At 46.0% G+C, this 25,083-nt stretch overlaps 1 protein-coding gene across 8 annotated transcripts in view; it reads right to left on the bottom strand.

Moving 5' to 3' along the window:
* The window catches only part of LPIN2 (lipin 2), a 397,530-nt gene that overhangs the window by 183,900 nt on the left and 188,547 nt on the right, over window positions 1–25,083 (bottom strand). For all 8 annotated transcript variants that reach the window (XM_029591076.1, XM_029591075.1, XM_029591073.1 and 5 more), the window contains 2 exons: window positions 24,491–24,839; window positions 10,280–10,379 (listed from right to left, as the gene is read on the bottom strand). In XM_029591076.1, the coding sequence (XP_029446936.1) occupies window positions 10,280–10,379; window positions 24,491–24,839 (449 nt within the window). The remainder of the gene's footprint in view (window positions 1–10,279; window positions 10,380–24,490; window positions 24,840–25,083) is intronic.

Genomic DNA, 25,083 nt, shown 5'->3' with positions numbered 1-25,083 from the left:
AGAGCCCCTCCCTCATAAATTGATTCCCCGGCTCGCCGCAGGCCTCACACCTAGAGGACCGCGGCATGGCAGCTCCGGGTAAGAAAAGCCTCGGGGGGGGGGGGGGGGGGCCCAAGAACAAGTTAGTGCCGCGGGGGGGGCCTGGAATGGACCACAAAATCCGCCGAAGGGGTGCAGGAACTCCGGGGGACTTCCCCGGTTCAGCCGTGCACACACCCGCGGGCGGAGCCTACGGACCGCGGGACCCACCGACGACACGTGGAGCGGCCGGCACCACCGGCATCCACGGGGCACTATCACACAGACAGAAGAAGAAAACCTGTGGAGAGAAATCACAAAAAAAAACTTCCACTTACCCCAACGGAAGAGGAAAGAAGCACAGCAGAGAGAAGGCAGAGCAACAAACACACGCCTCCTCAAAAATTGAAAACCTTTTTTTTTTTTTAAACTTTACGGATCCAAAATGATATGAGAGAAAGACAGGGACATACTGTAGAAAAGTGGAAAAGAAACGGAAAACAAATGAGAAAGCCCTGTTAGTCTGGGGGAGCTATTGGGTCCCCCCACTCACATCTGCTGGAGTCAGAAGAATACTGAGCTCCAGCAGAGGGTGCACTGCTCTATATGCTGACGCCCTCAAACTCTGTTCTGACTCCATCTGCTGGACGGGGGACATAACCCACTGTCTGGACTGATCCTGGTACGTAAAGGGAACTTTAAGATTATCTTATTAAATCTGTGACCGGCTTTTGAAAGGGGTAGTATAAATGGTCAAAAGCTGTTACAATTGTATTAAGTTAGTCGAATAAAAAGATATCACCTACAGCTTGTCTTTGGCCTTTGAATCTATGTATCATAGGGAAATAAATATAAGCTCATGTAACGGGACAAAAACAGCAGTGGCTAAGACCATCTCTGATTCTCATGTTTCTCCTAGGCCAAGCAGGATGGTAGTCCTCACAGATGGGTGACATCATCAGATGGCGCCCAGCATGGAAAACTTTTGTCAAAGTTTCTAGAAGCTTTGACTGGCACACTAAGCATGCCCAGCATGCCACTATCCATGCATCCTTGCGAGATCCCCCTTCAGTCTCTTTTTTCCGTGGTGCTAGTTGCTTCGTGGTTTTTTGGAGCTCTCTAGTTTGTGCTCTCTTTTCAAGCTTTTAAAGCATTTTTTCTCCCGTTTCACGTCGGGTCCCCCTTCTTCTGGACGGTGTCCCCTTGGCGCGGCAGGTTAGTTTTACCATCTCAACTTTTTTGTGGTCGATTCCCGGCGGGTCACTTCTCTGTGACTGCCGACCATCGACCGCTTGCCGGCTCATTTTCATGGTGTCGCCCAGTTTTCGCTGCTGCCCCAGTGCCCACAGACCACATCCATCAAGGACCTGCATGAGGTTTGCATCCTCTTTCTGGGGGGAAATCGCATGACGTCCGAAGGTGTCAGCTGTGTGATCAGATGACTCCCAAGGACTGTCGTGCTAGTCTTGATTAAATGGAGAAACTCTTTGGCCCCAAATAGTCCACGCCATCTATGCCGGTTTTGGAATTCCCGACGCCCGGAGGTAGGGGGGACGGGACTGCTGGACACGCTGTCCCTCTCTACACCCCCGGTAGCTATTTCCAAGGATCAGGGAGCCTACGATCTGCACTTGCTGCTGTCAGTGCTCTCTCGGACATAGGGTTCATCCGCTTCCTCTGTGCCGGGGAAAAACTGGATTGAGCACCGTGGGAAACCCCTTAAGCATTGCTACCAGTTGCCGCCAGCGCACAGCTCCAGTTGTGGTGTGGCACCGGCAGCCGCCGTGCTGCCACCTAAGAGGCTCCATGGTAAGGAGGGCCCTATCCTCTGGCAGACCTGGGAGTCCTAGGCATTGCCTACTGACATTGGTGCTGGGCACAGAGCCTCCTAGGAGACTCCAGTGACGCCTCATCCCCCCTCCTTCAGTCCCCCATACCGATGCCGGAGCCCGAACCATCTCTGTTGTCACCCCTGCTCGAGCATCTGGACATCCTACCTGAAGCACTTCAGATGCAGCCGGTGCCTGGGGGATCATTGGTTCCCCCACAGTCACCTCTTGGGCGCAATCAGGTTCTCCGAGGAGGAAGATATGTACCGACTGCTGGTGCAGTGCAGTGCTTTGGTCTCAAGGCCACAGTTCCCCGAGCCTGTGCCCAGGCTGTTGGGCCTCCCACGTCATCAGCCCCCTCCCTGCCACTGTTGCCGCCGGTTCCCTCAGTACCCAGACCAAAAGGTTTGGAAGGCCTTACCCATGCAGGCCCCTTGGGGGCCTAAGTGAGGAGGAGGGCCCATGTGACCCATGGGGAGATAACTCTTCTGAGTCTTCTTCTGAAGACTTTGGTGACCTCCTCTTGGAACCTTCGCCACTAGAGGAAAGGAGTCTGTCTCCCCAGAGGACCTCTCCTTTGCAGGGTTTGTCACTACCATGACCTTTGTGAAAGTGCGGGGAGTGGTCGCAAGGCTGAAGGGGAGCGCCTGAAACTGGAAGTCCTGATTGAGGGTGTGAAAGCGGAAATATTTTTGGTAGTCGCGGTGGATGGGAATATGGAAGTACACTTAAGAACATAAGAACATAAGAAAATGCCATACTGGGTCAGACCAAGGGTCCATCAAGCCCAGCATCCTGTTTCCAACAGTGGCCAATCCAGGCCATAAGAACCTGGCAAGTACCCAAAAACTAAGTCTATTCCATGTAACCATTGCTAATGGCAGTGGCTATTCTCTAAGTGAACTTAATAGCAGGTAATGGACTTCTCCTCCAAGAACTTATCCAATCCTTTTTTAAACACAGCTATACTAACTGCACGAACCACATTCTCTGGCAACAAATTCCAGAGTTTAATTGTGCGTTGAGTAAAAAAGAACTTTCTCTGATTAGTTTTAAATGTGCCCCATGCTAACTTCATGGAGTGTCCCCTAGTCTTTCTACTATCCGAAAGAGTAAATAACCGATTCACATCTACCCGTTCTAGACCTCTCATGATTTTAAACACCTCTATCATATCCCCCCCTCAGTCGTCTCTTCTCCAAGCTGAAAAGTCCTAACCTCTTTAGCCTTTCCTCATAGGGGAGTTGTTCCATTCCCCTTATTATTTTGGTAGCCCTTCTCTGTACCTTCTCCATCGCAATTATATCTTTTTTGAGATGCGGCGACCAGAATTGTACACAGTATTCAAGGTGCGGTCTCACCATGGAGCGATACAGAGGCATTATGACATTTTCCGTTTTATTCATCATTCCTTTTCTAATAATTCCCAACATTCTGTTTGCTTTTTTGACTGTCGCAGCACACTGAACCGACGATTTCAATGTGTTATCCACTATGACACCTAGATCTCTTTCTTGGGTTGTAGCACCTAATATGGAACCCAACATCGTGTAATTATAGCATGGGTTATTTTTCCCTATATGCATCACCTTGCACTTATCCACATTAAATTTCATCTGCCATTTGGATGCCCAATTTTCCAGTCTCACAAGGTCTTCCTGCAATTTATCACAATCTGCTTGTGATTTAACTACTCTGAACAATTTTGTGTCATCTGCAAATTTGATTATCTCACTCGTCGTATTTCTTTCCAGATCATTTATAAATATATTGAACAGTAAGGGTCCCAATACAGATCCCTGAGGCACTCCACTGTCCACTCCCTTCCACTGAGAAAATTGCCCATTTAATCCTACTCTCTGTTTCCTGTCTTTTAGCCAGTTTGCAATCCACTAAAGGACATCGCCACCTATCCCATGACTTTTTACTTTTCCTAGAAACCTCTCATGAGGAACTTTGTCAAACGCCTTCTGAAAATCCAAGTATACTATATCTACCGGTTCACCTTTATCCACATGTTTACTAACTCCTTCAAAAAAGTGAAGCAGATTTGTGAGGCAAGACTTGCCCTGGGTAAAGCCATGCTGACTTTGTTCCATTAAACCATGTCTTTCTATATGTTCTGTGATTTTGATGTTTAGAATACTTTCCACTATTTTTCCTGGCACTGAAGTCAGGCTAACCGGTCTGTAGTTTCCCGGATCGCCCCTGGAGCCCTTTTTAAATATTGGGGTTACATTTGCTATCCTCCAGTCTTCAGGTACAATGGATGATTTTAATGATAAGTTACAAATTTTTACTAATAGGTCTGAAATTTCATTTTTTAGTTCCTTCAGAACTCTGGGGTGTATACCGTCCGGTCCAGGTGATTTACTACTCTTCAGTTTGTCAATCAGGCCTACCACATCTTCTAGGTTCACCGTGATTTGATTCAGTCCATCTGAATCATTACCCATGAAAACCTTCTCCATTACGGGTACCTCCCCAACATCCTCTTCAGTAAACACCGAAGCAAAGAAATCATTTAATCTTTCCGCGATGGCCTTATCTTCTCTAAGTGCCCCTTTAACCCCTCGATCATCTAACGGTCCAACTGACTCCCTCACAGGCTTTCTGCTTCGGATATATTTAAAAAAGTTTTTACTGTGAGTTTTTGCCTCTACAGCCAACTTCTTTTCAAATTCTCTCTTAGCCTGTCTTATCAATGTCTTACATTTAACTTGCCAATGTTTATGCTTTATCCTATTTTCTTCTGTTGGATCCTTCTTCCAATTTTTGAATGAAGATCTTTTGGCTAAAATAGCTTCTTTCACCTCCCCTTTTAACCATGCCGGTAATCGTTTTGCCTTCTTTCCACCTTTCTTAATGTGTGGAATACATCTGGACTGTGCTTCTAGAATGGTATTTTTTAACAATGACCACGCCTCTTGGACATTTTTTACTTTTGTAGCTGCTCCTTTCAGTTTTTTTCTAACAATTTTTCTCATTTTATCAAAGTTTCCCTTTTGAAAGTTTAGCACGAGAGCCTTGGATTTGCACACTGTTCCTTTTCCAGTCATTAAATCAAATTTGATCATATTATGATCACTATTGCCAAGCGGCCCCACCACCGTTACCTCTCTCACCAAGTCCTGTGCTCCACTGAGAATTAGATCTAAAATTGCTCCCTCTCTCGTCGGTTCCTGAACCAATTGCTCCATAAAGCTATCATTTATTCCATCCAGGAACGTTATCTCTCTAGCGTGACCCGATGATACATTTACCCAGTCTATATTGGGGTAATTGAAGTCTCCCATTATTACTGCACTACCAATTTGGTTAGCTTCCCTAATTTCTCTTAGCATTTCACTGTCCATCTCACCATCTTGACCAGGTGGACAGTAGTATACCCCTATCACTGTAGTCTTCCCTGATACACAAGGGATTTCTACCCATAAAGATTCAATTTTGTATTTAGTCTCATGCAGGATGTTTATCCTGTTGGACTCTATGCCATCCCGGACATAAAGCGCCACACCTCCTCCCGACTGCTCCTCTCTGTCATTGCGATATAATTTGTACCCCGGTATAGCACTGTCCCATTGGTTATCCTCTTTCCACCATGTCTCTGAGATGCCAATTAAGTCTATGTCATCATTTACTGCTATACATTCTAATTCTCCCATCTTACTTCTTAGACTTCTGGCATTAGCATACAAACATTTCAAAGTTTGTTTTTTGTTTGTATTTTTATTCTGCTTTTTAATTGATAGGGATAAGTTAGAATTTTTTAGCTCAGGTGAGTTTTTAGTTACAGGCACTTGGACTACTTTTCTAATGATTGGAACCTCACTGTCGGGATGCCCTAATTCTAATGCATCATTAGTATCCTTTAAAGATACATCTCTCCGAACCATGTGCTGCTGAGCGACTGTCTGCTTTCCCCTTTGTTCTAGTTTAAAAGCTGCTCTCTCTCATTTTTAAAGGTTAGCGCCAGCAGTCTGGTTCCACCCTGGTTAAGGTGGAGCCCATCCCTTCGGAAGAGACTCCCCCTTTCCCAAAAGGTTCCCCAGTTCCTAACAAAACTGAATCCCTCTTCCTTGCACCATCGTCTCATCCACGCATTGAGACTCCGGAGCTCTGCCTGCCTCTGGTGACCTGCGCGTGGAACAGGGAGCATTTCAGAGAATGCTACCCTGGAGGTTCTGGATTTAATCTTTCTACCTAAGAGCCTAAATTTGGCTTCCAGAACCTCCCTCCCACATTTTCCTATGTCGTTGGTGCCCACATGTACCACGACAGCCGGCTCCTCCCCAGCACTGTCTAAAATCCTATCTAGGTGACGCGTGAGGTCCGCCACCTTCGCACCAGGTAGGCATGTTACCAGGCGATCCTCATGCCCACCAGCCACCCAGCTATCTACATTCCTAATAATCGAGAGAAGCAAGAAACTCTCCGGGACGGACCGCCGCAATTACCGCACGCAGGGTTTCCATGCGGAAGTGGGGGATCTTGAGGGCCCGATTGACCATCTTGAGGTCCAGGATTGGGCGGAAGGACCCGGCCTTTTTGGGCATGGTGAAGTAAATAGAATACTGGCTGGCGCCAATTTCCCTCTCCGGAACTGGGACCACCGCACCCAGATCCAGAAGTTTGGAGAGAGTTTGTACCACCGTGTCCCTCTTGGCCCGTCCGCAAGGCGAGAAAAGAAAGAGATCCGGCAGTTCCCTGACAATCTCGAAAGCGTACCCGTCTTTGATAATGTCAAGGACCCACTGATCCGATGTGATTTTGACCCATTCCTCGAAGAACAGGGAGAGGCGTCCGCCGAGATAAGGAACCGAGGAATGAGTCAGCTGAACTTCATTGCGTGGCAGGTTTAGTGGTCACATGCGCGGGCTGGCCCTCACGAAAGGGCCGCCTCCCACGAAAGGGCTGCGACCAGGACTGAGCACGAGAAGAACCCCTCGAGGAACCGCCCCACCCCCAAGAAGTGAAACGACGCTGACCCCTGAAACGAGAATGGGAGGGCGCGAAGGACCGGGCAGGTTTAGGACTGTCCTCTGGAAGCTTATGGACCTTGTTGTCAGCCAAAGAATCCATAAGCTTCTCGAGATCCTCTCCAAAAAGCATCTTACCTTTGAAGGGCAGCGTGCCCAGTCGAGTCTTCAACGACTGATCAGCCAACCAATGGTGTAGCCAAAGGAGCCTCCGGGCAGCCACTGCCAAAACCATCGCCTTCGCCTGCACACGGACCAGATCGTAGAGGGCATCAGATATGTAGGCGGTTACGGCCTACAGACATTCGGCCTGCTCTGCCTCTGCTGGTGGAAGTTCCCGGGCGCAGCGTAACTGTTGGACCCACTGAAGGCCTGCCCGCATCATGAGGCTGCTACAGCAAGACGCCCGGACCCAGAGGGCCAAGACGTCGAAGATGCGCTTCAAGTGAGCCTCTAACTTACGATCCTGTGGATCCTTCAGAGCCATGGAACCTTCCACCAGAATCGTGGTGTGTTTGGCCACCGCAGAGACATAAGAATCCACAGAGGGATATTTCAGCAGCTCCAAACCTTGCTCCGGGAGGGGATAGAGCTTATCCATCGCACACCCCACCCGGAGCGCACCCTCAGGGGCCTCCCATTCCTGCAGGATTAGGAGCTTGAGCATGGGGTGGAAGGGAAAGGCCGAGGCCGGAGCCCGGAGCCCCCCCAGGACTGGATTCATATCCTTGGGCAGCAAGGCCATGAGATTATCCACAGAAGGACTCTCCAGACCCAGTTCCTGCAGAACAAAGGGAATGAGGGGCTCCAATTCCTCCTTACGGAATAAGCGGAGGGCTCTGGGGTCATCCCCCTCTAAGGGGGGGGCATCCGTCGAATCCGGGGAAACTGTGTGGTCCACGGGCCCGGGAGAGAGGAAGGGGGGGGCACCCCCGGGACCACCCGCACCCAAACTGGCCCCTGGGGCTCCACAGCCGGTCCAGGGGTCAACGGCGCGGAGCGAGGAATTTTTGGCGGGGGGGGGGGGGGAAGGAGGGGGCTTTCGTCCTGCTCATGCAAGCTAGCTAAATAAGATTTATGCATGAGGAGGACGAAATCCGCAGAAAAAGGGACCCTGGATTTGGCGGGGGAGGGGGAGCGAGGAGGGGTCAGGACCCCCCCTCCTGGGGACCTGCGGGGTTCAAATCGGGGGTTAAATCAAAAAAATCTGGCCCCCCAGCCCCAGGGAGCTCCGAAATCGGCCCCGATGAAAAAATCCAACATGGCCGCCGTTCCCGGGCTCTGCCGACCCAGGAAAGGCCTGGCCATGCCGGGAGAAGAGGAGCCCCGGGCTAAATTTGCTTGTCCTGCCGAGGAGGGACCTTCCCCACCCGGCAGGCAAGCAGTACAAAGACCCTGCCGCGAAAAACGCGAGGAGGGCAGCCCGGCAGGCTGCCTGCCGGGACATAGCAGAGCTGCGGCTGAAGAAAAAAAAGTAGAAAAAAAGCTTTGATTGACAGCCTGCAAAGCAGGAGAGAGCAGGAGGGAAACTTGCTGCCTCCTGCCTGTCTGGCTGCCGGTTCAAGGCCTGCTAAGACCAGAAAAACTAAAAAATGCTGGTCAACTGCTGCAGCTTATTTAAAGTTTAAAACTTTATTTATTTTTTTATTTTATTACTGGGCGCAGCAGCGGGTTCAAAAACCCTCTCGGCATCCAGATGGGGGGGAACGAGACCCCGAGAGACTCGGTCCCCACACCTGGAAGCGTCCATGGACTCAGGCTATGCAGCGCAAAAGGGGCAAAGCCCCCCTGAGCCGGGCAAGAGCTGGGAGACGGAGCAGTCTCCCACACAGAAAAAAGAAAAATCACTAAAAAGGGCAAAAACTTCTTCCCTTTATTTATTTTTTTTTAAAACAAGCGAGAACCAGAAGAAATACTTGCTTGAGCCTAAAAGAAGACAGAAGAAAAGGCTGACTAGCCTACAGCAGAGAACCGAAGGGGAGATGCTACACCTGCTGGAGACAGACGAATACTGATGGGTTAGAGGATAGGCTCTGTCCTGATATAGGGCATCCTTCAAGTTTTATTCTGTCTCCACCTGCTGGAAAGGAGGATCAACCCACTGTCTGGACTGATCCGGGTACGTACAGGAAACTACCTAATGTTTCAGATAAATTGCTTATGTCTAATCCCGGCCAAAGTTTGTACCTCTCCTGCTTCACAGGATAAGGGCTTGAAGAGAAAACAGCAGGTTGCTGGGGAAAAGGTCTCCCCAGATACATATGAACTCACTTATACTTATACAATTTTAAGCGTGTAAATCCTTTTGAAAACTATCCCCTTAATTAGTATTTGCCTAGCTGAGAAGCTATATTTGTCTGATGCTACATTTTCATTCCAACTTGCACTATTTATTTATTTATTTAATTTCTTTTCCTATACCGATGCTCAAGACTAGGTCTTATCGTACCGGTTTACAATGTAACTGAGGGGAAACCAATTAACATCAAGGTAGAAAGTAAAGTTACATTAAACAGGGAGCATAAAACCTGGGCAATGGAAGACAGTACAGAGTTTAAACTAAGAAACAATTAGAGAGAGATAAATATATAAATCAACAAAAACTGTAAGATACAAAAACATAGGTTTATCCTAGGCAGTTATTAGCCTGGTATAATAAACTGAATCTGCTTTGGACCCAATAGCCACAATACATTTCTTTGAACTATTTCCTGGAGTGGCTCAGTCTGGCTGGAGTGGCTCAGTCTGGCTGTCCTTGCACCTTCTCCCAGTCTTCCAGATTGGGGAAGAAGGATTTACATTCTGAAAGGAAAAAGGATATCTGAAAGTGGTTCTTTTGATGGTCAGATCTTTATTGAAGTATGTATTTGAATGTAAAACCTTACTCCTTTTCTTCTGTATCTGGACAGAGCCAAAAAAGCAGTAAAACTTAAAGAGTAGAAAAGAAAAAAACCTAAATGGTTCATCAACCCTGAATTGTCACTTTTCCTTCAAGTTTAAAAGTACACCATCACACCACGTCTATATTTTTTCTCAAAAATATATCATGTCTTCCTATTATATTTAGCATTGTAAGCATGATTCCTTTTTGCCAAGCTATTTTCCAGTTTCAGCACTCTGTTTGATAAATATTCCCTTCTGAAGTTGCTGAGTCGACTTCCCCTTAATATGAGAGAGTGCATTCTTAATTCTGTTTATTGTTAAAGATCTTCTGAAAGATCCTGTAAAGGTCCAAAATATATCTGTATAGTGTTATTAATTCTAGATCTCTTTGCCTCCACTTCCCAATTAATGCACATTAGTATGTGCCCTTAACTGTTGATGCCAGACTTTACACACTCCTTCCCAGTTTATTATCAGACATGATACAAATACTTTTACAAATTATAGCTTTTTTTCCACATAATGCAACATGAAAATATAGCAAAAAAAGGGTCACCAATTCTGAAATACCTTTTGGGAAAATAGAGAGCAGCAACTTCGGGTTCCAGAACCTTCAAATCATCCAAGTAGATGTCATCAGGCCCCTGGTGCTGGCTCCTCTTGCGTACACCTGTTAGTTATAATATTCATGTTTAAAGAGGAAAACACAGGAAAATGAAGCATCCCCATAATGTAGTTAGTTAACAGAGAACATGAAGAACCAATACTAAAGCTGACTTTATATCTAGACTTTACAGTGATAGCTACAAACTCAAATAGCAAGAATCACATCTATAAGTGATTACTTGTTGACAAAAGTCAGCCATCCCATGAACCAATATAATCTATCTTTGTCTGTTATCCATCACACTATTGTCTGGCTTCCCAAATCTGTCCCAGGAACCCCACATCCAGTTAGATTTTCACAATATGACAATGAATATGCAAGAGAAATTTAGATACATTGGAATCCCACTATATGCAAATTTACCTCATGTATATTCATTGTGGAAAACCTGAAAACCTGACTCGTTGTGGGGTCTCCAGGACAGGTTTGGGAAGCTGTGCTTTATTGTTTATTATCAGATATACAGACATGCAATAAACTCTACTGGAGGGAAGAGGAAGAGCATAACAGACATAGCTGGGAATGCAATGGCTTTTAATCACTGAATACCAGTGGCTGTAACTTAAATGGCTATAAATGCATTTTTGGAAATGCTAGTACAGATTCCATAACTGACAGAACCACATCTTCTGATTCACAGCTTTTATAATCTTCCAGTACGTCAGAAAATGTAAGGTTTATGTGAATTAAGACTAATGTGTCTGCTGATTAGAAGTGTAATACTGGGCACCCTAAGCTACCCACACCAACAGGAACTATACACTATAGTTTTTAATTGAACTCATTTTAAATAGTTGTTGTAGTTCATGCACATAAGATGAAATTTAGCAAGCAGACAGATATATTATCCTGACAAGAATGAAAGAACTGGTCTCCATAGCTGTGCAAATGATCTCATTGAAAAATGAGAAAGCCAGATTCTTTAACTGATGAGATTAGTCAGTAAAATCTGGCACACATCCTTAAGCTTGCAGCAGTTATCTAGTCTGACATGGTACAAGGAAGAAGAATTAGCATGCTGGATCAAAGGATGATCTTAGTAGTTTGCCCTGTGACTTGAGATGGGGAGGAATAGTCAATAGACAAGGGGATAAATGGAGCAGGAATCATAATTATTATTTAATCATCAACCTCTCCCAGCACATTTAGGAGGAGGATAGCAGAAGAACTCAACCAATTGATCCTGGTAATATACATAAAAATGTTATAGTTTTTCACTGTTCTTTGACTTCTAGATTTAGGTCTTTGATAGAGTTGCCTAAGGAAAATACATTGCAGTAAATTTTATAATAGTTACTGGAATTTGGTAACAGATCTGTTCTGCCACCTTATATTTATTTGATTTAGATTTAGTTCATGCCTTTTCATTGGTAACTCAAGGCAAGATATAACACTATATACCTACTATACCTGAATGTAAGTGCTGGGATTACATTTGATTATAGTTATTTGAAAACATTTTAAAGATGGACTGATAGCTGCAACAATATCATTGACAAATAGCTGGCTGAAAGCATTTTCATGCTTTGAGAGAAAAAAATTTCACATAACATTTTCTTTCCAATTTCCATAATCAGAATGACATTTTCAAAAATGATTTTCTAAATCCTCAATTCTATATGCAAAGATCTATATAATTTGAAGACATAACCTCATGGTCATGTCAGCAGATAAGGACTATTTGCCCCTGGTTACAGTAGTATAGCAAATGTTGCTTACCTGTAACAGGTGTTCTCACAGGACAGCAGGATGTTAGTCCTCACATATGGGTGACATCATAGGATGTAGCCCAATCATGGAACAGCAGGGGTCCCCCTTCAGTCTTGTTTAAAGCTACAGGAAATGCCGAAAAATAAAATAAACGTTACGAACCCAACACCGCGGGGTGGCGGGCGGGTTTTGTGAGGACTAACATACTGCTGTCCTGTGAGAACACCTGTTACAGGTAAGCAACATTTGCTTTCTCACAGGACAAGCAGGATGGTAGTCCTCACATATGGGATGTCAGAGTATGTGCCAAATGTACCCAGGTGTGCAAGGCACTAAGACTGGGGTTGAATGTGGCGGAGGGCATCCTGAACCCTAACGGGCAAGTGGAAGGGTGTTGGTATGTCAAGTTGTAAATAGGTTGCGCAAGACAGATTGGCCAAAGATAGAATCTTGTCTTCTGGCTTTGTCCAAGCAATAATGGGCTGTAAAGGTATGGAGAGAACTCCAGGTGGCAGCCCTGCAAATGTCAGGAAGCTGCACCGATTGTAGGTGTGCTACTGAAGTAGCCATGGTCCTCACTGAGTGTGCTTTAACACTGTCTTGAAGTGGAATGCCCGCTTGCTGATAGCAAAAGGATATGCAGTCCGCTAACCAGGAGGAGAGAGTCTGCTTCCCCACAGGCTGCCCCAATTTGATGGAATGGAAAGAGACAAACAATCGAGTGCTTTTCCTGTGGGCAGCTATACTGTCTAGATGGAAAGCTAGAGCCCGTTTACAGTCAAGGGTATGCAGAGCCTGTTCCCTGGATTGGAATGGGGCCTGGGAAAGAAGGTAGATAGTATAATGGATTGATTGAGATGAAACTCCGATACTACCTTAGGTAGGAACTTAGGCTGAGTGCGGAGTACTGCCTGGTCCTACAGAAGTTTAGTGTAAGGCGGATAGGTAACTAGAGCCTGTAACTCCCTAACTCTGCGAGCAGATGTGATTGCCAAAAGGAATATCACTTTCCATGTGAGATAGCGAAGATCACAGGAATGGAGAGGCTCGAATGGTGGTTTCATGAGCCGACCCAAAACCAGGTTGAGGTCCCAAGAAGGGGCCGGGGGACGCAGTGGAGGCTTGAGGTGGAGCAAGCCCTTCAGAAAGCGTGTTACGAGGGGCTGTACTGAAACAGAACATCCCCGATACCTTTTTGGAAGGCAGTTACCGCACTGACATGCATTCTGATGGAGGAAGTTTTTGGACCTGATATAGTATAGAAACTTTGTGGTGGGACAGGTAAAGGGGTCAAGGGATTGAGAAGAGCACCATGACTTAAACCTGTTCCATTTGTAAAGGTAGGATTTTCTCGTGGAAGGCTTCCGCGAAGCAATCAGGACACAAACTCTTACTCCCCTGGATTTTCTCATACACACTCATGCTCTCACGCTCTCTGGCTCCCTCACATACACACAAACACACACACCCAGGCAAGCTCCAAATCATTCTCACACAAACACATACACCCAGGCAAGCTCCCAGTCACTCACATACTGAAACTGACCCCCAGGCAGGCTCCCATTCATTTTCACACCACTCCCTCACCATCCCCCAGGCATGCACACATTCATTCTCACACACACATACACCACACACAGGCAGGAACCTATTCTCACACATACAAACCCCAGGAAGACACCCATGCATTCACACACATACACCCCCAGGCAGACTCCCATTCATTCACACACATACACCCCCAGGCAGACTCCCATTCAAACACATGCACACACTAAAGGCAGACCCCCTCTCTTTCTTTTGCCAGCAACCTCTGAGCCTCTCTCATTCCTCTGCTGCCACTGTCATTGCTGCCGCATGGCTATTGGGGAGGCGCTGATTGCTGATACTGGCACTGAAGCCCATTCTGCTGCCTCCTCTATGCAGGCCCCGTGGGTTTCCACTTCCTCCATGTTGATCTCGTACATTGTGAGATCCGCATAGAGAAAGTGCTACTCTTGCACATTTATTTATTTATTTAATACTTTTTTTTTATACCGGCATTTGTGGTTACATCATACTGGTTTACATCCGAACTAAAGATGGAAAATACATAAAACAGGTACTGGGGATGGGACAAGGGAGAAAGAGGCCGAGTGGTAGCAAAAACAGAGCAACAAATAATAATATAAAACAAGCAGCAATATCACAAACTATATACATAGGTACATGTCAAAGTGGAGATACGGCATAAGGTTAATGAAGGGAGGATCTACTCTGGGTAAGCCTGCTTAAAGAGCCATGTCTTCAATTTCTTTTTGAATTTGATGGTACAAGGCTCAAGTCGGAGATTTGTGGGTAGTGAGTTCCATCGCATGGAACCAGTAATGGAGATGGCGCGGTCCTTTGTGGAGGAGAGGTGTGCCTTTTTGAGTGATGGCACATGGAGGGTTCCCTTTGTTGTTTGCTCTGGTGGGGCAGTTAGAGCGTGTGAGGCAGAGAGGTTCATCAAGCCAATCAGAGTTGTGTCTGTATATGGATTTATGAATGATGGTGAGGGTTTTATAGAGGATGCGTGAGGGGATAGGGAGCCAATGGAGGTCTTTCAGGATAGGAGTGATGTGGGCTGATTTACAGGCATTTGTGATGGTCCTCGCTACCATATTCTGGAGCATCTGAAGTGGCTTTATGGTGGAGTAGGGGAGCCCTAAGAAGAGGGAGTTGCAGTAATCCATTTTAGAAGAGAGGGTGGCCTGGTTGACAGTACGGAAGTCATGGGTGTGGAGTGAGGGTTTTAGTTTTTGGGTTTTTTTGGTTTTTTTAGAACATTGAGCTTGAAGAATCCCTCCTTGAGGATTGTATTGATGTATTTCTTTAGCTTCAATTGCTGGTCAGTGTGGACCCCGAGGTCTCTTACAAATAGTTGAGCGGAGATGGCGCTGAATTGCAGGATCATTAGCAATGGAGAGTTTAGGGGTTTGGTGTTGGGATATGAGGAGCAGTTCCGTTTTGGTGGTGTTTAAGGCAAGGTGGAGGTTTGTGAGTAGGATGTTAATGGACGCAAGGCATGTGTCCCAAAGCCTAAGGGAATCAGAGATAGAGTCATGGACAGGTATGATGATTTGGACGTCATCAGCATATAGGTAGAATTTGAGGCCAAGGTCTGATAGAAGTTGGCAGAGAAAAGGTAGATATTAAACAGGGTGGAAGAGAGGGAGGAACCTTGTGGGACACCTTGGGACAGGGGGTAATGAGTACATTACCAAAGATTACCAGTGCCAATCAGTAAAAAGTAATTTTTTTTTTTTTACCTTTGCTGTCTGATCTTAGTTTTCTAATTGGTTGGTCACAGGCTTTTTTGTTCCACCTTCCCGTTCTTATTTTGTTGCCAATTCCTTTTATATTGTCTTTTTTCTATTTTTCTCTCCATCTATCTTCCCTCAAACACACAGTCAGGTTCTCACTCTCATATGCTCTCTCTCATACAATCATTCATACACAGTCTCTCACTTCCACATGCTGTCTCACACACACACAGGCTCTCACATGCCGTTTCTGCAAACATTCAGGTCCTCACTCCCACACACAGACACACAATCTTTCAACTCATCTCATCACTGCAGGATGGGCTCGGTGGCGGCCCTGATCTTCTCGGGCCGATCCACGGCGGCAGCCCTGCTACCAGGCCTCCTTCTCTTTTTAGCTCGCTGCAACAACGCTGCTCCTCTTCTGCACGCGGCTGATGCTCCTCCTTCCTGCCCGCGCGGCTCCGGCAACATTTTTCTTCCGGGCCGCGCAGGCAGGAAGGAGGAGGAGCACTTGCACATTTAGACACGACCTTTTTCTTTGGGCCGTGGTGATGTGAGCTCCACCACGGCCCTGCCGATCTTCCTGCTGTGTCTCCAGCACAGCACAGCGATACTTCACTACTCAGCCACCAGTGGGATGAGGTCCACTGGCGGCCGCATTGGCTCCCCCTGACCTCTCCTCGGTATACCACTTGCTCCGCCCCGTCATGTGCACCGGGCTTACGTAATACACCGGCACACTGCAGGTGACACACTAAAGTGTCACAACACACACTTTGGAAAGCTTTGCTTTAGGGTGTATGGCCAGGTATTGTGTCACGGTCTTAACCAGATATGTTACAAGATTGGGAACTCATGCTAGGGTAATGCTGTGACAACCCCCCCCCCCCATTTAGTCCATCTTTGATTGCCTGATGTACAACACCAACTTATCTCCCGAGACCTTCATATCTGATTCAGCCAGCCCTCTCAGCCACGCAACTTTATATGATGGTGCTGTAAATTCGCTTACACATAGTGCACCAAAGAATACAAGTGAAAAGGCGGCGTGGAACAAAATGTTTTCAAATGTGTTTGCAGCAATGCCAGTTAATGAGTGCCATAGTTGGAGCAACTGCTCCTGCATAAATAGCCTATGTGTGTCAACATAAGAACATGCCATACTGGGTCAGACCAAGGGTCCATCAAGCCCAGCATCCTGTTTCCAACAGTGGCCAATCCAGGCCAAAAGAACCTGGCAAGTACCCAAAAACTAAGTCTATTCCATGTTACCATTGCTAATGGCAGTGGCTATTCTCTAAGTGAACTTAATAGCAGGTAATGGACTTCTCCTCCAAGAACTTATCCAATCCTTTTTTAAACCCAGCTATACTAACTGCACTAACCACATCCTCTGGCAACAAATTCCAGAGTTTAACTGTGCGTTGATTAAAAAAGAACTTTCTCCGATTAGTTTTAAATGTGCCCCATGCTAACTTCATGGAGTGCCCCCTAATCTTTCTACTATCCGTTCTAGACCTCTCATGATTTTAAACACCTCTATCATATCCCCCCTCAGTCGCCCAACCTTGCATCATTCGCTGGATTGCAAAGGATTGCATCCATTCGCCTCCTGGCTTCTTTTTTTAAATTTCTTTTTAATTTTTGAGGCTCCTCAAGAATTAATGCCTGCTCCGCGGCAGGAGTTAATTTTGAGAGTAGAAATGTGCACGTCAGGTGCACTTTTTTTTTTTTTTGCAACAGGGGTAATAACTAATAGCCACATCAACATGAATTTACATGTGATGAGCGCTATTAGCTATGCACTGGTTTGGACATGCGTTTTGGATGCATTGATCCCCTTATTACATGAAGTGTGTGTAAAGCCTTCTGCTAGGCCAGGCACACTATATTGCATCGGCCTGATTATGAGAGAAACACTACTGTGTCCAGCTTTTAGTTGCACCTAAGAAGAGCTAACAATGCATTGTTCTACCCAAATAGTTCTAACCCTCAGCCTTATCTTTAAATAAAGTCTCAAGGTGTAATAGGTCAACAAAAATAACATTTTCTTATATGCTATCATGCACTTGCACAGATAGTTAAGGAAAAATTCCCACCCTTCTGTTTTAGCTGTAAAAACTGTTTTCTATGAAGCTGTGTAGTGCATGAGACATCTGGAAATACATACAATTGTTGGCCACAACACAGACTGGTTTTATATTGACAGAATTTCTGAAAAGTCAGATCTCTATCCTGCTCTGCCAAGAAAATAACCAAGAGGGTTGCTCTAGATGAAATGTCATTGAAAAAGGACTTAAGGAAAGCAGATAGGGAGGGACTTTAAAGTTGATCCATCTCCCCTTTGATCGGAGCTTCTACCCTTCTATTTTTAAGCAAATACATTTTTGAAAAAGCATGACATTTATCTGGTGAAATAAGCGAATTATCAACAAAATATTTCCTAAATAATTCCGATGGCGACAACAATCTGGTTACTGGGAAATTTAAAAAAAAAAAGAAAAAAAGCAGAGTTGCTTACCTGTAACAGGTGTTCTCCCAGGACAGGTTGTTAGTCCTCACATATGGGTGAATAGCGAGCTACAGGATGCCCGGGGGTAAGTGAACCAAAAGCACCCAACGACATACAACAAGGGTGGTTTTCAGTAGAAGGGAAGCCTGAGTTTCACAGTGGGATGCAGGAAGGAAGCTGGGTTATAAAACTGGAAACAAATTACACAGGACAGACTGGCCAAAGATAGAATCCTGCCTGCCAGCCTTGTCGAGACAATAATGAGCTGCAAAGGTGTGGAGAGAGCTCCATGGCAGCTCTGCAGATGTCAGCAAGAGGTACCAAACGGAGGTGTGCTACCGAAGTTGCCATGGATTTTACTGAATGTGCTTTTACGCGTTCCTGTAGCGGAAGGCCTGCTTGTTGGTAGCAGAAGGTAATACAGTCTGCCAGCCAGGTGGACATGGTCTGTTTGCCCACTGGAATTCCCAGTTTGGTTTTATTGAAGGAGACTAACAGTTGGGTGGACTTCCTATGGGCTGCAGTGCGTTCCAAATAAAAAGCGAGTGCACGCTTACAGTCCAAGGAATGCAGAGCCCGTTCACCTGGGTGTGAATGGGGTTTTGGAAAAATGTGGGTAGTATTATGGATTGATTTAAGTGGAAATCAGATACTACTTTTGGTAGAAATTTTGGATGAGTGCGTAGTTCCACATGATCATGAAGAAATTTTGTGTAAGGTGGGTAAATTACCAGTGCATGTAGTTCACTGACCCTGCGAGCCGATGTTAAAGCAAGTAGGAAGAGCACTTTCCAAGTGAGATGCCGTAGCTCGCAGGAGTGTAGGGGCTCAAACAGAGGTCAAATGAGTCGTGCTAGTACCACACTGAGGTACCAAGCCGGAACCAGAGGACATAGTGGAGGCTTCATTGGAGTAAGCCTCTTATGAAGTGCCCTACAGGGGGTTGTGCCAAGATCAGGGCATCTCCTATGCCTTTGTGGTAACCGGCTATGGCGCTGACATGCACTCGGATGGAGGAAGTTTGTAGACCAGACTCTGAAAGGTACCACAGGTAGTCCAGGAACCTTGTTGTGGGGCAAGAAAAGGGATCTATTTCCTTTTGTCGTGCACCACAAGGAAAATCTTTTCCATTTGGAGCGATAAGATTTCCTAGTAGAAGGCTTTCGTGAAGCTACAAGTACCTGGGACACAGTGTCTGAAAGGTTTAAGGATTGTAGTATCAACCTTTCAACATCCATGCTGTCAGAGACAGGGAGTAGAGGTTCGGATGACGCAGCAACCCGTTGTTCTGTGTTATCAGAGTTGGATCTGTGCCCAGGCGAATTGGTTGCCGGATTGATAGGTTGCATAGGCTGGGAAACCAAACCTGTCGCAGCCAGTGAGGGGCTATGAGGATCATTCTGCCCCAGTCCTGCCATAACTTCGAAAGTCTTGCTGATGAGTGGAAGTGGAGGGTAGGCATATAGAAGACCCGTTGTCCACGAGTGGGTGAAGGTATCCCGTGGTGGTGTCTTATGGCTGTGGTGTAGAGAATAGAAATTGTCCACTTTGCTGTTGTGGATTGATGCAAAGAGGTTTATGTGTGGGCGGTCCCATTGGCAGAATATTTTGTCTGCTACAGTGGGATTTAAGGACCATTTGTGGGGATGAAAGGTCCAGCTGAGATTGTCCGACATTACATTGCCCACGCCTGCCAGGTAGGTTGCTCTCAGTAGCATGGAATAAGAGAGCCCAGGCCCAGATCTGCGCTGCCTCCTGGCAAAGCAGGTAAGAGCCTGTGCCCTCTTGTTTGTTGAGGGACCACATCGCTACCTGGTTGTCCGTTTGAATTAGGATTACCTTGTTGGAGAGGCAATTTTGGAAAGCAAATAGGGCGTATCGTATTGCTCTGAGCTCCAGAAAGTTTATCTGGTGCTTTGATTCTGCTGCGGTCCAGGTTCCCTGGGTTTGCAGGTTGTTGACATGGGCCCCCCCCCAACCAAGGTTGGAGGCATCTGTTAGTGTAATCTGAGGTTCTGGAGATTGAAAGGGTAGTCCTATGAGAAGATTGGACTCCTGAATCCACCAAGCTAGTGAGAGACGAAGATGTTTGGTGATGTGGATAATGTGGGACATATGTTAAGATGACTGACCACTGGGTCTTTAAGGTCCATTGTGTCACTCTCATGGCTAAATGAGCCATTGGGGTAATGTAAACCGTGGATGCCATATGACCTAGTAAGGTTAATAGATGAGCTGTTGTGGTTCAGTGAGTTTGTATTGTTTTGGCCAAGGTTGATAACGTATGCGCTTGGTCCCTTGGGAGGAACGCTTCGGCCTGTATGGTATCGAAATCTGCTCCGATGGGATGAGAATGGACTTGGGATAGTTTATCAGAAACCCCAAGGATTGTAGTAGCTGTAGAGTAAGATGAAGGGAGTGAAGAACTACTTTCTTGGATGGACCTCTGAGTAACCAATCGTCTAGATAGGGATAGATGTGGATACTTTGTCTAGGCTACTACTGCTAGGCATTTTGTGAACACACGTGGTGCTGATGCTAGGCCGAATGGTAGCACTCTGTATTGGAAACGTCTGTGACCGACTAAGACTCTGAGGTATTTTCGATGTGGAGGGGTTATTGCTATATAAGCATATGCCTCCTGAAGCTCTAGAGAGCAAAGCCAATCTCCCTTTTGGAGGAGAGGGAGCATAGAGCACAAAGTTACCATCCCAAATCTTTCCTTGCGAAAATATTTGTTTAGGGCACGTAGATCCAATATAGGTCGAATGCCGCCTGACTTTTTTGGGATTATAAAATAAAGGGAGTAGAACCCTTTTCCATGCTGTATTGTGGGAACTGGTTCTATGGCACTGGACCAGAGGAGGGTTAATAGTTCCTCCTCGAGAACTGGAGAATGGTTGGTTGTTCTCAACACAGGACGAGGTGGGGAGTCCGATGGAAGTGTGAGGAAGTTTAGATGGTAACCTTGCGCCACTACAGAAAGGACCCATTGGTCCGTTGTGATTGTGTGACATGTTCGCAAAGTGGCACAAGCGACCTCCTACGGGAAAAACTGCTGGAGGTTGGTTGTTGCTCTCTAGAATGGAGTAAAAAACCTGATGCAGGACCCATCTGCGGAGCTGGTTGGGTTTTGGGACTTCTGTGTTGGCGAAGTTGACCTTTCTGATAGGGTCTGGATGGACGAGACCAGGATGGAGGAGGGTAATACCTACAGGTTTTATAGGTTAGCCTCCTGGGATCCCTTCTGAACTGCCTTTTAGAAGTGGATGAAAAGTCAGAGGGAACAGTAGAAAGTTGACACAAAATCTCATGATGGTCCTTGAGTTGCACAACTGTTTCTTATATATTTTCCCCAAATAAGTTGTCTCCTGTGCAGGGGAGGTCTGACAACCTTTCTTGGACTTCTTGATGCAAGTCTGACACTTTCAACCAAGACCAAAGTCTGGCACTTATGCCTGCTGCGGACACTCTTGAGGCGATATCAAAGATGATATAGGCAGCTCTCACCTTGTGTTTTCCAGCGTCAAGGCTTTTCTGGAATATGGAAGTTAGAAGAATTTCAACAAGGTCTAGCAGAGTTTCTGAGAAATCTTGCACTTAGTTCCACTGGTTTCAAGTGTACCGAGTCATGTATAGCTGGTAGGCTGCAACAAGTGCCATCAAGATAGACCCTTGGAATACTCTTCATCCAAAGGCGTCTAGAGATTTCTGCTCCTTGCCTGGCAGGGCAGAAGAATGAGGCTGGGACCTCTTTGCCTTCTTCTGTGCGGATTCAACCACTACAGAGTGGTGAGGGAGCTGGGTTTTTTGGAAACCTGGAGCTGATTGGACTAGGTAGGTAGGTAGCATCAGTTTTTCTGTTCACCGGTGGAACTGTACCTGGGTGCTCCCAGGTACGATGCAATAGGTCAAGAAGGACTTCGTGAATTGGGATTGCCATCACTTCTTTAGGGGCATCTACAAATTGGAGAACTTCCAGCATCCTGTGTCTGCCGTCCTCTTCAGTTTGTAGCTTAAAGGGAATGGTTTCAGACATTTCCTTTATAAAGCTTGTAAACGAAAGGTCCTCTGGAGGGGAGTGCCGAATCTCCTCAGGAGGTGAAGGTTCTGATAGGATGTCCTCAGTATCCTGAGAGTCCGAGGAATCATAAGTTCAAGGATCATAAGGCTGGTCTCCTGCACCCTGTGGTTCTTCTGATGGTGGGAGAAGTCCTAATCTAGCTGTATCAGAAGGTGGCACCGAAGGAATCTGTGGAGGTATCGAAAAGGGTGGAGGCAGCACAGAGGCCGGTGGAGGCACCAATGGTATTGGTACTTTGGATGGGCGGTAGGGTGGTAAAATACCCGAAGGCCCCGGAATTGGGTCCGGCATCGACGGGTCATGGTCTTCATCATCCGATGAGAGAGGAATCGGTGGCATAGAGGGAAACATAGGCCCGGAGGGTATGGGCACCGGTGGAAGTGCGCCGATAAGGGTGTCCAATCTTTCCAGTAATGGAGCCAGCATAGTAGGCATCAGGTCGGGCCTCAGCATGGGAGTCTGTGCCAGTGGTGACTGGAATCCTTTAATCGCCTGGAGAACTGCCTCTTGAACCATCCGGTTCAATTCCTCCTGGAAGGCCGGTATAGGTAACACAGCTTCCGGGGTTGGAGGCTCCAGAGGCATCACCGGAGGGTCCACAGAAATATGTGGAATCTCGGTTCCCGGCACCATTGTTGGTGGGGATCTCCTCGGTGTCCTGGGTCGAGAGGAGGATGGGGGATCCTCTCCCCGGGACTTTTGTCAGTGGTTCCATCAATGCTGATGTCTATATGCCTTGTCGGTGCCGGCACCAGAGGAAGTATCTTTTCGATGCCGATGCTTCTCTCTGTGCTCGGCACGGTCCTTTTCCGGTGCCGAAGATGAGGAAGTCGATGCTTTTGTACGAGAAGACCCCGGTGATTGACTGTCACCGGTGCCCTCGATGGTGCTGAGAAGCGGATGGCGACGGAGTCGATGACGAGGATGTCTTCTGAACCGGTGCACTTTTAGCTGGAGTAGACAGGGGTCGAATGCTTAGATGTGAACACGTGTTCCATTTTTTCTAAGCGTGCCCGGCGGCCCTTCGGTGTCATTTGGGCACAACTGGTACACAGTTGAATGTCATGGGAAGGCCCCAAGCATAAAACGCATACATCATGCGAGTCCGTAATGAACATCGTCCTCGGACACTCAGGGCACATCCGGAAGCCAGTCGCCATTTTTGAAAAAATAAACCCAGCATGCGGTCGGTGGACGTCTGGCACCGATGAGAGTACCGTCAGATACCAACCGCAACGAAGCAGGTAAAAACTTACCTACGCTAGCGAATGTCAATGTTCGACGAAGAGGAACCCCGGATAGGAGAAATGTTTTTAAAAGTCTGAAAAGTTCTGTGAGGAAAAGTTGTCAGGAAAAATCTCACAGGGCTCCTGATAACCGTAAGGCAACTGCTGCATGGAAAAAAAAAAAAAGAGACTGAGGGAGGACCCCTGCTGGATGCAGAGTTAGTGGCATGCTGGGCATGCTCAGTGTGCCAGTCAAAGTTCTAGAAACTTTTACAAAAGTGTTCAGTGATTGGACTCCGTCCTGATGATGTCACCCATATGTGAGGTCTACCACACTGCTTGTCCTAGAAGAATGTAAATTCTTCCTTCATCCGTGTGGAAGCGTGGACAATAAAAAGCAGGAGGGCTCATTAGGCAACGCATGGGAACTCCTGTACATGCTCAGTAATAAAACTTTACTGAGCTACAGAGATGGTCTATTCAATGTCGTCTGATGACATCAACTGTGTGTCATGACTAATTCAGCCCGGATTGTCCAAGGAAGACAACCTAAGCTAAGACTGGAAAGGAACCTAAGCAGTCACAGACTACTCAAAATTCTGTCAAATCATGTCTATATCTTCATGATTTTTATTGAAAAAGCAACACCAAATGATCTGACATCTCATTTAAATAGGAAACTCACAATATATTTCCTTATTGATCAGTAACAGATCTTTTAACCCTGAGTTCCCAAACTTGGACCCTTGACCAGGTCTTGTTAACAGGATAAGAAAAAATAAAAAATAAAATGTAAGGGTCCTTAATACTAACTGTATGCAGATTAACCCTGTAGATATTCTAAAAACCAGAGCTAGTAGAGGATCCTGAGCACTGAATTTCAGAAACTCTAGAATAATTATACCTTTAAATTATATTTATTATATTTTATTAACTATGATTTCAGTCAAATGTGATACCTTTTGAACCAGGTCTGAAAAAATCCTAGGCTCCAAGTCACCTAAAATTTGATGCCTTGTACCAGGAAAGTTGCTGAGCTCAGATAACAGAAATACTACTAAGCATTGATGGTCAGAGCTGCATCCTGTCACTGACCAACAAAGAGGAGAAGCTGGAAGGAATGAGAAAGGTTTGAGGTAAGAGGGACAAAGCAAATATTAAATAAGGATAAGAAAAAAAAGACAAAACAATAACACAAGTAAAAGAGGGAAGGGTGTGGGGAAAAAGCCTATAAAGAAACTTTCTTTGCTGGCTCCTAAAAATTAAGTTTTAAAAAAAAACAGGCAACCTAGTACCTTTCTTCTTTGAAGGAGAACTAGTTTTCGCTGCTAGTCTCATATCGGATATGGCATCATCCTGCTGAGTGGAAAGGTTCTCAACTAGTAGAGGAGCAGAATCCGGGTGGTTTTCAGCAAGAGGTTCCACAATAGTGTAAGTTGGTGAATTTGTCAGATCTAACTGTATACTCATAGTACGCAGCCTTGGCTCAGGTTTTAACACAGTACAAACAGAGTCCTTCATAGAAACAGTATCATGAGATTCATTCGCCATAGCATCCGAGCTAAGGATAACTCGGAAATGAGTGTTTTCTGATGGAGTTATTGTGGCTGTTTTAAGATGGTCTGATCTTTCCTTCTTACACAGCTGAAAAGAAACAAACAGAGTATCAATGTTAACAAGCCCTTGCTTCATCACATAATTTTTGTAATACAATTAGGACTCCCAGTTAACTGTTTTTAATTTTTGTAGATACAAAGAAGTAAAATGAGGCAAACTAAGTTTGCTTCATCTGTATTTATTTTGTAGAGAAAAAATGGATGTACATTAACTTGCATGTCTGCAAGTCAAGGTGTGGATTTATGTGCGTAGGTGGGCTTACATGCGCCGG

This window comes from Rhinatrema bivittatum, chromosome 2 (genome assembly GCF_901001135.1).
Source record: "Rhinatrema bivittatum chromosome 2, aRhiBiv1.1, whole genome shotgun sequence".
NCBI classification, from domain to species: Eukaryota; Metazoa; Chordata; class Amphibia; order Gymnophiona; family Rhinatrematidae; genus Rhinatrema; species Rhinatrema bivittatum.
Note: the sequence above shows the minus strand (reverse complement) of the source record. Positions and strands in the feature narration are given on the sequence as shown.